The sequence below is a fragment of the Hylobates moloch genome, unplaced genomic scaffold (genome assembly GCF_009828535.3).
Source record: "Hylobates moloch isolate HMO894 unplaced genomic scaffold, HMol_V3 SCAFFOLD_14, whole genome shotgun sequence".
Lineage (NCBI taxonomy): Eukaryota > Metazoa > Chordata > Mammalia > Primates > Hylobatidae > Hylobates > Hylobates moloch.
The window spans coordinates 50,277,034-50,289,758 of NW_026652289.1; the positions used below are offsets into that span (position 1 = coordinate 50,277,034).

At 39.7% G+C, this 12,725-nt stretch overlaps 1 protein-coding gene across 4 annotated transcripts in view; it reads right to left on the reverse strand.

Annotated features, from left to right (window-relative positions):
- Positions 1-12,725, reverse strand: part of IREB2 (iron responsive element binding protein 2) — a 62,907-nt gene that overhangs the window by 9,407 nt on the left and 40,775 nt on the right. For 3 of the 4 annotated variants that reach the window (XM_032176009.2, XM_032176010.2, XM_058427411.1), the window contains exons 11-18: positions 8,543-8,659; positions 7,061-7,220; positions 6,156-6,291; positions 4,174-4,258; positions 3,647-3,803; positions 3,209-3,333; positions 1,452-1,556; positions 1,217-1,359 (exon numbers count right to left, since the gene is read on the reverse strand). In XM_032176009.2, coding sequence (XP_032031900.1) covers positions 1,217-1,359; positions 1,452-1,556; positions 3,209-3,333; positions 3,647-3,803; positions 4,174-4,258; positions 6,156-6,291; positions 7,061-7,220; positions 8,543-8,659 — 1,028 coding nt within the window. The remainder of the gene's footprint in view (positions 1-1,216; positions 1,360-1,451; positions 1,557-3,208; positions 3,334-3,646; positions 3,804-4,173; positions 4,259-6,155; positions 6,292-7,060; positions 7,221-8,542; positions 8,660-12,725) is intronic. The other variant, XM_058427410.1, reaches the window with a different exon arrangement.

Below are 12,725 nucleotides of genomic sequence, written 5' to 3' on the forward strand. Positions count from 1 at the left end.
ATACATATCAGAAGGCATAATAATTACAAAAATTGTACAGTTGAGAGAAGTGTTGACCTTTTTTTTTGGAAGTATGTCACAATTATGATGAAGGTGGAAATCACAACCAAAAAAATATTTACAGGAAAGAAAACATTTCTCACCACTTTATAATAAAAGCTATGCAATATTATCACACGTCAAGACAAGCTATATTGACATTTTGGCTGGGCACGATGGCTCATGCCTGTAATCCCAGCAATTTGGGAGGCCGATGTGGGCGTATCACTCGGTCAGGAGTTTGAGACCAGCCTGGCCAACATGGTGAAACCCCATCTCTACTAAAAATACAAAAACTTGCTGGGCATAGTGCCGCGTGCCTGTAATCCAAGCTAGTTGGGAGGCTGAGGCAGGAGAATTGCTTGCACCAGGGATGCAGAGGTGGCAGTGAGCTGAGATTGCACCACTGCACTCCAGCCTGGGTGACAGAGTGAGGCTGTCTCAAAAATAAATAAATAAATAAATAAATTTCAATGAAAAAGCTTGTCATTTTAATTACTCAAGCATCAAAACAAGCATCCAATAAGCTAATCAGGTAGCAGTACTACAAATTCTGCTTTTAGCAAAACTTTGTCTCTATTGTCAAAACAGTCCTTTGATAACAGGGCAACTCTACATGATTAATCATGTAGAAATGAAATAAAATCTTACCAGTTTTAAATTTATATCTCCAATATAAATGGCCTTTACGTTTATTGTTCCTATAAAATTTTAGGCTCATGAAGCAGATATTCATTGTCTTTTGATTTGTACATATCATTCCCAGCCTCACACATGTATATTTTATAGCCCATGAAATACACATTTAAATTCCTTACTCCAATAATGGGAAGTTGGTTTTAACCAAATGAGCAGGCTTCATTTGGTAGGTAAAACCAAGCTGACTTTTCAATAAAGTAGCACTGAAAAAGAAAAGTCTTATTTCCAATCAGCTATTTAGACTATAAGGGCTCAATTTAAAATTGCAATTTCATTTTCTAAAGTCACAAGCAAAGACAAGTACAGAAGGTACCCCCCCACCCTGCCACTCTCCATTCTTGCTTAAGACAAACACATTGGGAGTCAGATACCTACGATAGCACGTATTTACTGGAAAAAAGGAACATGACCAATAGAAGCCTCTTAATCAGTAAGAAACAAGAAAAAACAAAAACACTCTAAAGCCATGTACACATACCCTCGGTTTGTCAAATACTTAGCGGCAGCACTATTCCTAGCGATACTTCCTGCAGGTGATATATGATCTGTTGTGACAGAGTCTCCCAAATATAATAAGACATGGGCATTTTCAATAGCCTGGAGTGCAACTGGCTCTTTGGTCTAGAAGGTAAAAGTTCAAGGCATTTAACTCTTTACAAGACTTCTTAGTTTATAACAATCTTTAAAAGATCAAATAGTAAGACAGTACTTACAAGTTTATCAAAAAATGAAGGGCATCTGATATAAGTAGACTTTAAGTCCCATGGAAACAAAACTGAATCCGGTGCCTCTAAGGAATTCCACCGTTTATTCCCCATCTGTGAACACAGTTTTGGTTGATGAACCAAAGCAAAGATAAAAGGACTCAGAAAAAGAGGCGCATGAAAATGATCAAGGGAATAAAATAGTACTTAGGTTACAACAACAACAAAAATAGGCCTTATCCATTTGGAAAGAAAATTAAGAGTGTATTCTTTTCTTTTTTTAAAATTTAAAATTTTAATTTTTGCCCAGGCTGGTCTTAAACTCCTCAGCTCAAGCGATACGTGCGCCTTGGCCTCCCAGAGGGTTGGGATTATAGGTGTTAGCCACCATGCCCAGCCAAAACAGTGTGTTCTAAAAAATCATGATGTTTTTGGACAGAATGATTAAAAATTTGCTCCTCAAATTCTAGCACACTAGATCTTCAGGAACACTCCAAGGGGCAAGTTTCAATATAAACTGAACATAAAGACTTCACAGAGTCCAAAAAAGTTAAAGAATTTAGAAAGATTTCTATGTGTTGCTACGGAGAGATTAAGCATGTATGAGGTATGCTGTTAATGTCTAAGAATGTTATAATGGAGAAAAACCTCTGCTTTTTCAATGTATTTGCTCCACATCAAAGCCTTCAAACTACAGCCAAAAATCTCACCATTTCTTAGGCCAGGCACAGTGGCTCGCGCCTGTAATCCCAACACTTTGGGAGGCTGAGGTGGGCGGATCACTTGAGTCCAGGAGTTTGAGACCAGTCTGATCATTTTTTATTATTTTACAAACAATAAAAAATTAGCTGGGCCTGGTGGCGAGTGCCTGTGGCCCCAGCTACTCGGGAGGCTGAGGAGCAGGATTGCTTGAGTCCAGGAGGTTAAGGCTGCAGTGAGCTGCTTCAGGCCACTGCACTCCAGCCTGGGTGACAGAGTGGGGTGCCATCTCCCAAAAAACACCAAAAAATAAATAATAAAAAATAATAAATATTGCATAATTTATCCAATTATTCTCTTTACAGCTTATTTGCCTCTCCCCAGGAGAATTTTGTGTTTTGTTCAATGATGCATTCTAAACACCTAATCTATTCTTTCTTTTCCCCCTCAACTTTTATTTTAACTTCTGGGGTACCTATGCGGGATGTGCAGGTTTGTTACATAGGTAAATGTGTGCCATGGTGGTTTGCTGCATGGATCATCCAATCAACACTAATGAATTCTGATACTCTAACACATGTTCTTTCTTTTTTTTTTTTTTTTTTTTTTTTTTTTTGAGGCAGAGTTGCACTCTTGTTGCTCAGGCTGGAGTGCAGTGGCGCGATCTCGGATCACCGCAACCTCCGCCTCCCGGGTTCAAGCAATTCTCCTGCCTCAGCCTCCTGAGTAGCTGGGACTACAGGCATGCGCCACCAAGCCTGGCTAATTGTTTTGTATTTTTAGTAGAGATGGGGTTTCTCCATGTTGGTCAGGCTGGTCTTGAGCTCCGGACCTCACGTGATCAACCTGCCTCGGCCTCCCAAAGTGCTGGGATTACAGGAATGAGCCACTGTGCCCAGCCGCCATCTTCTTTTTAACTACAGATTCCAGATACAAACTTACTATTACACATTAAAAACTGCATTCAAAATAATGTAATTTTAATTTTTATTCTGTTCAGAAGATATATGAAATAAAAGAACACTGCAAATTGATCAAACTATTTAAGAAACACATAAGACTCTTACTTCTATTTTATCTTTTAATGCTTTAAACATGGATAGTATAACATGTTCTTCCTCTACTCGATGAACTTCTTCTCGACTAGGCCAAATATCATGCAGGTAAATGTTCTTGCCGGTGGGGTCAGTACCTGGTTAAAATTTTTGAACATGATACTCAGTAAAAAAAATAACTCTCTGAAAATGTTCATACCTTTTCAAAGATATATCATGGAAATCAAGTAAATGATTCAACAGGGTGCTTCAGGCTTAAGCGGCTGGAAGAACTAATTACCTGCACATTTTATTTTCTTCACACAAACACAGAAATTAACAACTATATATTATCATATGTCTTCCTGAAATAATTCAAAGAATAGACGGTCTAAGAAACATTTCAAAAATATAACGACTTCTACTGGGAAAAGTATGTGTAGGTATACATATACATAAAGGAAAAGATACCTAAAGGTTCTGTCTGGAAATCTATATTCACTGTGCCTGCTATGGCATAAGCTACCACTAAGGGTGGAGAGGCAAGATAATTGGCACGAACACAATCACAAAGACGACCTTCAAAATTTTTGTTTCCAGATAAAATTCCACAGGTAACCAAATCACCCTGAAAAAAAACACAAACACACAAACAAATAAATTCAATTCTAGAGATGGTACAAATTTGGATAATCATATATAAGCAATCTTAAATATTAAAGTCTGAGGGCGAGATTAACCAAAAAACATATTACTAATTTTTAAATACAGAACTATCCATCTTGCAAATAAACTAAATCAATTCCTTGTATTATGAAGGAATTATCTCAAGGCTCTACAAATGACTCTTTGAATCATTTAAAGATTCACAGGTTACTATTGCCAAGAGATGCAGAGTTTACAGAAATATAAACACATCAATATATATTTTCTATAATTTAATAACAAAACATAGTTAAGAAAATCATTTAGATGTCTTGCCAATCCACACATTTTACCTGTTTTACTGCATTTAAAACTGCGTCTGATAAGGGCGCTGTATTTCCCACACAAGTTGAACATCCATAGCCAACGATTTCAAATCTACATTTCAAAAAAAAAAATGACTGAATAGCACATCACAACATTTATAGAGAAAGGACAAGTCTTATCTTGTATTTCTATCACTGCAATAAGATTACTTAAAAGACTATACATGACACATGGATTAACCTTCATCAATATATTCACTTCAGAAGATTCTGAGCAATCAAGTCTAATTCTCAGGCATGCTATTTGAACCAGTTCACTGCAGCCTTAACCTCCTGGGCTCAAGCAATCCTGCTCCTCGGCCTCCTGAGTAGCTGGGGCCACAGGCGCTCGCCACCAGGCCCAGCTAATTTTTTTATTTTTTGTAAAATAAAAAATAAAAATGCTCAGGCTGGTCTCAAAGGTGAATGCAAACCTTTGAAGAGCCTTAGAGCCTTAATAGCACTTATCACTGTACAGGAGAATTCCCCCAAATACTACTTGCTAGGAATATAACATGACCTTTTAAAATAATTGATACTGTACTTCCATCAAAGAGTTTAAAATGTAAAGAGGACCTGGCTATAATAACCTGACCAAAGGTCCCAAAAGAGGCATTGTAATTGGGCACTCTGATAGGAGTAATCTCTCAATTATCAACCAGTTAAACCCAAGAAGAGTCTCTGACAATAAATCCAAGATAATATAACTAAAAGATTACAGGCACAGTCCTCTAAATTACTTTCGGATGCTAGTCTAAAAGCAAAAAAATCTAAAATTTATCAGTTTTGCAAAAGAATTGATGACTCATATGTTCCAAAATACACACTGAAAATATAACTAGGCTGGGTGTGGTGGCTCAGGCCTGTAATCCCAACACTTTCGGGGGCCAAGACGAGTAGATCACTTGAGGCAACGAGTTTGAGACGAGCCTGGTCAACACGGTGAAACTCTGTCCCTGCTAAAAACATAAAAATTAGCTGAGTGTGGTGGTGCACACCTGCAGTCCCAGCTACTCAGGAGGCTGAGATAGGAAGACTGCTTGAGCCTAGGAGGTCGAGGCTGCAATGAGCTGTGACTGCACCACTGCACTCCAGTGTGGGCAATAGAGCAAGACACTGTCTCAAAACCAAAAAATTCCCACACAACTAGCATCAATTGTTTTGGATTACATAAAAAAACGTAGGTTACATTTTTTTTTTCTTTTTGAGATGGAGTCTCGCTCTGTTGCCCAGGCTGGAGTACAGCAGCACGATCTGGGCTCACTGCAACCTCCGCTTCCTGGGTTAAAGCAATTCTTCTGCCTCAGCCTCCTGAGTAGCTGGGACTACGGGCGTGCATCACCATGCCTGGCTAATTTTGGTATTTTTTGTGGAGATGGGGTTTCACCATATTGGCCAGGCTGGTCTCAAACTCCTGGCCTCACGATTTGCCTGCCTCGGCCTCCCCAAGTGCTGGGATTACAGGCGTGAGCCACTGCGCCCAGCCCAAAAAACAAAGTTACTATCTCCAAAGTTCAGGGGCAATTTAAACTTATGTATTATAGACCCAATAACCTCATAAAACTAAAATTAAGACAATTTTCAGTTAATAAATGCAAACTGTTAAGATTTCTTTCTTTTTTGAACTGACCTACACAACTCACAGAAATTGTGCATACTTGGTATCGTCTCTTACACTGTAACTGTTATTTGGTTGTACTTGTTTGTCTTGTCTTTCCAACTAAGTATCTTGAAGCTAAGACCACATCTCCTACTTCTGTGTATCCAACCTGGTGCTTTGCTCATTTGATATGCCCAATAAGTGTTTCCTGAGTGATAAGGCGTCAAAAATTGTATGGTAATGGCAAGGCAGCAAGTAAAACTAAAGCATATTTTTTCTATCTTCTCTTTGTATATGAAAGGCACAAACAAGCAGCTTCAATACCTACTGAACACCAGTATCAATATGAAGAGCGATAGCTGTCACTTACCCAAGCTTACTGAGATATGGTAATACTCCACTTGAACTGAGGTAATGTGTAACCATCCCACTGCCTGGAGATAAACTTGTTCTTATATAAGGTTTAACACGCAGACCAGCTTCAACAGCCTTTTTAGCCAAAAGACCTGCACAGCCAACAAACAATGATTTATTATGGCAATGTTTCTTTCCCTCTCTCACTCATATTAAAGTAAAAAGTGAGAAGTAATTTATTTAACAGATTAAAGTATGAATTCATAAACTTATTGTCATTATTTTGTCCAATTTATTCTACTGATTTGCTTCATTTACAATAAATTTAAAATTACAGCCTTTATTTTGAAAATTATTAAGATACAGGCTGACATCATTCACACAAATGTAAACAAAAGATGCACATATATAAGTACATGTTAACAAAACAATTTTTTTCTCTTCTTTTTTCTAAAGCGAACTATTTTAAAGTCACAATTAAAATAAGCTAAGGGCAATGTAACACATTATACATGATTTTATACAACTAAGGAATTGTTCCAATGGGCATACAAATTAATTTCATTTACAATCCTTGCCAAGACAATGATCTTTTACTACTTTTATAACTTTTAATGAAATCTACCACACTGTTATGGTTAACTTCTAGATAATCAAGAAATACCTGCTAATTAACTATAGTTCTAAATTAACAAGAGAAGCAGATACAACCTTTATAGTAAACAGTAAATTTACCTTCGGTATAATAAAAACAACATAAATCAAACTCAGGCTCCTTAACATCTAACTAAAATACTAGAAAGTCTCTCAGTATCAAATGTAGACACTCATGCATCATCCAAGAAACAGAAAGTTACAATAACAGAAAAGCTAACAATAATTAAGGAAAAAGAAAAAGTATGGCCATAAACCACAACCCACCTGCAGCAAGCATAACAGATGGATTGCAATTATTGGTACAACTGATAACTGCAGCAATGACCACTGATCCATGAGACAGCTTATATTCACTTCCTTCATAATGAATGGAGACAATATCCTTCTGTTTTTCAGCTGCAATTTGGAAGCCTTTAAATCCAACCTACACAAATTTCCACAAAAATATAACCTAAATATTCTGGGTATGTACAGAATAAAAGACCGGCAGAAAACATAGCAGACACCGGACATTTGATGATTTAACATTAAAAAATCCTTTTTGTGAGTGATGCTAAAGGCCCGTAACATTCAGTAGTTGTAATTCAGCTGAAGCATAAATCTGCATAGGCACGATAGGAGTCTGGTGATGTTCACAAGCAAAACTTTTATCTCCTAAGCGAGTCCAGCCTACCACCCAGAATCCAGATCTTATTTGGCTTTGTTGTTCTTAATCATCCCTGTTTATAGTAATTCTCAAGAGATGGCACAGATTTTTTTCTTTTAAAATGACCCCGAAGATTTCTTCCAAAGGGATCCTATGTGTGTGAGTGTAGCATAGCTGAAACAAGACTGGCTATGAGTTGCTAATTATTGAAGCTAATTGACAGGTACATGGCAATTCAGTGGACTATTTTGTTTTTGTACAAGTTTAACACTTTCTGAACAAAAAGTCAAGAAATCATAAAAAGGCTCTGAAAGGAAAGCCAAGTACTAGAGATCTCAGAATAGAGAAAGTGACAAGACTAAAACTGTGATTCTCAGACAGAAAATACAAACCCCCAAAAACCAGAGACCACTTGCTATTCGGTCACATTTACCAAATTTTATGACAGTAGGCCAGGTGCGGTGGCTCATGGCTATAATCCCAGCATTTTGGGAGGCTGAGGTGGGCAGATCACTTGAGGTCAGGAGTTGAAGACCAGTCTGGCCAACATGGTGAAACCCTGTCTCTACTAAAAATACAAAAGTTACCCAGGAATGATGGTAGACTCCTGTAATTCCAACTACTTTGGGGGCTGAGGCAGGAGAATCGCTTGAGCCCGGGAGGGGGAGGTTGCAGTGAGCCGAGATTGTGCCACTGCACTCCAGCTTGGGCAACAAAGTGAGACCCTGTCTCAAAAAAAAAAAAAAAAAGTTTCTGTGATGATGTAACTATTTAATTATCTATGCTGTTCATCAATACAAGACCCATATGTATTCAGCATTTAAAAACGAGACCACTGTGACTAAGAAACTCAATTTTAAATTGTATATAATTTTAATTTAAATAGACACAATCAATCACTGATCCTCACAATGGAACTGAGAACAAGCTTACCAAATGACTGACTTGCACATTAGACAGAAGGAAAATAAGGGGGCTGCTGGTGTGTGCCATAATATATAAAACATAGCAGTGAATTGAGTTTATGGGTCACCTTGTTGGTTCTTTACTACTTAGCACAAAGCGGGTTGAAAAACACGGATAACAATAAAGTAACCTACCTTTTCATTTAAGCAAGCCTGGAAATCGCTTTTCATATCTGTCACAGCAACTCTATCCTGAGGTCTTTTTGGACCACTAACAGATGGAACTATTGAATTCAGATTAATCTGGATCACCTAAGTAATGAGAAAGAGAAAAAACAAGGAATTAGAATTCCTTACAACAGATTCCAATTGAAGCATTACTTTCTAAAGCAGAGTAAGTATATGCAATTTATTTTAATAGTATAATACACCCTCAACCCCAAGAAATCAAGATTTTAAAACAAGCACATTTAAATGTATGAAACACGAAAATTTGCTAAAATCAAGACTAGTAGATCAGTATGCAATTAAACTACCACAACACCAATTGTACTGCATATACAAAATCTGGGGCTGGGCGCGGTGGCTCACACCTGTAATCCCAGCACTCTGGGAGGCCGAGGTGGGCGGGTCACGAGGTCAGGAGATCAAGACCATCCTGGCTAACACGGTGAAACCCCGTCTCTACTAAAAAATACAAAAAATTAGCCAGGTGTGGTGGTGGGCGCCTGTAGTCCCAGCTACTCGGGAGGCTGAGGTAGGGGAATGGCGTGAACCTAGGAGGCGGAGCTTGCAGTGAGCCAAGCTCACGCCACTGCACTCCAGCCTGGGCAATACAGCGAGACTCTGTCTCAAAAAAAAAAAAAATCTGGTTTCCCAAGTATTTTTTCCCACAAAGATAAACACTGTCTTAACAGATGTCCAATGATAAAATAGATGCCTGTGCCAGCTGTCAACTTATTGCCTCTGGGCTCCAAATTCACCCTCCTTTGCCCGCTCTGTGATCACAGAGGTAAACGGTTAGTAAACATTTCTCCTTTGTCAGCACACATGATGTGAAGACTGGTCACTAGAGGGTGCTGAAGGGACACAGCAGAGAAAGAGTTCTTTTTCCTGTTCCAGAGGGTTTCACTGGCCAGCCTGCTGCAACCCAGGCTTTTATTCCTTGGTTAAGAAATGTATTTTTTGTTAAAAACCCCACTTCCCAACTAGATTTCTATTTATTTCTTCTGGTATTTCTATCATTTCCTTCATGCATTTTATGTGAATATAACCATCTTGAAACTTTTCATCATGGCTTTCAACATTATTTTATATCCCTGTTTATTCTGACTGATCCAACTACTTACACTTTATTTATTTATTTATTATTATTATCATTTTTATTGAGAAAGGGTCTCACTCTGTTGCTCAGGCTGGAGCGCAGTGGCACAGTCAGGACTAAATGCAGCCTCAACCTCCTGGGCTCAAGTGATCCTCCCGCCTTAGCCCCACAAGTAGCTGGGACTACAGGCATGCACCACCACGCCCGGCTAAGTGAATTTTAGTAGAGGTGAGGTCTCACTATGTTGCCCAGGCTGGTCCTGAGCTCAAGCAATCCTCCCACCTCAGCCTCCCGAAGTGCTGGGATCACACGCATGAATAACCACACCTGGCTTACTTATACTTTCATTTAATGGATTCAGGCGATCCTAGTCTTTGCCCATAAATATTCATTTAAGAAGTTTCTCTTGAAATCAACATCCTAATGATTTTAGTTTTATTTCTTTATACAGTCAGGTTTGTTTTTGTTTTTTTCTTAAGAGACAGGGTCTTGGGCCGGGCGCCGTGGTTCATGTCTGTATCCCAGCAACTTGGGAGGCTGAGGTGGGTGGATCACTTGAGGTCAAGAGTTTGAGATCATCCTGGCCAACATGGTGAAACCCCGTCTCTACTAAAAATACAAAAAATAGGCCGGGTGCGGTGGCTCACGCCTGTAATCCCTGCACTTTGGGAGGCCGAGGCAGGTGGATCAGGAGGTCAGGAGATCGAGACCATCCTGGCTAACACGGTGAAACCCCGTCTCTACTAAAAATACAAACAATAGGCCAGGCGCGGTGGCTCACGCCTTTAATCCCTGCACTTTGGGAGGCCGAGGCAGGAGAATGGTACGAACCTGGGAGGCAGAGCTTGCAGTGAGCCGAGATCGTGCCACTGCACTCCAGCCTGGGTGACACAGCGAGATTGTCTCAAAAAAAAAAAAAAAAAAAAGCTGGGCATCATGGCGCATGCCTGTAATCCTAGCTACTCGGGAGGCTGAGGCAGGAGAATCACTTCAACCCAGGAAGTGGAGGTTGCAGTGAGCCGTGATCACGCCACTGCACTCCAGCATGGGTGGGTCTTGCTATCGCTCAAGGCTGGAGTGCATTGACTCGATCATAGCTCACTGCAGCTTCAAACTCATGGGCTCGGGCCATCCATCCCCTTTCTCTAGGGACAGGGCCTTGCTTATGATGCTGGTCTTGAACTTCTGGCCTTAAGTAATCCTCTTGCCTCGGCCTTCCAAAGGGTTGTAATTACAGGCATAAGCCACCACACCTGGTCTGCTGGGAAATTTTTTTTTTTTTTTTTGAGACAGAGTCTCGCTCTGTTGCCCAGGCTGGAGTACACTGGTGCGATCTCAGCTCACTGCAACCTCTGTCTCCCAGGTTCAAGGGATTCTCCTGCCTCAGCCTCCTGAGTAGCTGGGACTACAGGCGCATGCCACTACGCCCAGCTAATTTTTTGTATTTTTAGTAGAAATGGGGTTTCACCGTGTTAGCCAGGATAGTCTGGACCTCCTGACCTCATGATCCGCCCGTCTCGGCCTGCCAGAGTGCGGGCCTCCCAAAGTGCTGGGATTACAGGCGTGAGCCACCACACCCGGCCAGATTTTTTTTTTTTTTTTTTTTTTAAAGACAGTCTCACTCTGTTGCCCAGGCTGAAATGCAGTGGTGTCATCTCGGCTCACTGCAACCTCCGCCTTCTGGGTTCAAGTGATTCTTGTGCCTCAGCCTCCTGAGTAGCTGGGATTACAGGACCCCAACCACCACACCTGGCTAATTTTTTTTTTTTTTGTATTTTTAGTAGAGATGGGGTTTCACCATGTTGGCTAGGCTGGCTGTGAACTCCTGACCTCAGGAGGTGATCTGCCTGCCTCAGCCTCCCAAAGTGCTGGGATTACAGGCGTGAGCCACCACACCTGGCCAAGGGTTTTTAACATGCATATTTATTTCTTTTTATTCTACCACCAAAGTTTTCCCATTGTTCTTATTCTTTCCATTTATGTATTTTAAAAAATGTGAACAAGGAAAAAAAATGGATGAAGTACTAGATCTAATAAACAGAGGTGAAAATGATTGGAAAATGATCAGAAGTAAAAAGATCTGCCCAAAGTAGCACACATATTCAATTTCTATGGGTCCTATATGTATTCATTTATTCACCTAACATGTTTACTGAATATCTACTATGTGCCAGCATTGTTCTAGGAGCTGGGGATACAATACCAAACCAAAGTTGCCGTCCTCATGGAGTTTAATATACAGTTAACCAAAACTGTAAAACCATGTTGTTAGAAATCCTTGCTGCGCTCCTAGAAAATGAATTTTATTAAAATTAAGGCTTCCCTGGAAGTGAATTCTGCCTATTTTGATATAAATTTCCAACAGATTTTTTTTTTTTTAGACAGGGTCTCACTCTGTTGCCCAGGCTAGAGTACAGTGGCACGACCACAGCTCACTGCAGCCTTGACCTCCTGGGCTCAAGCCATCGTCCCCACTCAGCCTCCTGAGGATCTGGAACCATGGGAGCATGCCACTACTCCTGGCTAATTTCAGGTAAGTATTTACTTGGATTGTAAAATATCTTTAAAACTAACATGTAAGACTGCATAATAGTGTATATCTTTAATAGCGGAATTTTGCAAAATACACAAGTAAACCAGATGCAGATAACATCAAAACTGATTATTCTGAAGGGAGATATTACTCTTATCATAAAGTAAAAATAAATTAGAGCAAAGAATTAAGAGTCACTATTATTTTAAACACTAAAAAATTAGACTTCATAGGCTAGGGCTTGGTGGTTCACACCTGTAATCCCAGCAATTTGAGAGGCCAAGGCAAGAGGAATTGCTTGAGGCCAGGAGTTTAAGACCAGCCTAGGCAACACGGCAAAATCCTCTCTCTATAAAAAAAAAAACCCAAAAACCACAACTAGACTTCATAAGATATTACAAAATTCACTATAATAAAACTCTATGTAAAAGTAATGAATAAAAAGCACTGGGCTACAATAACATTACTTAAATAATAATAATAATAATAATAATAATGATAGCTACCCCCTCAGCCAGGTC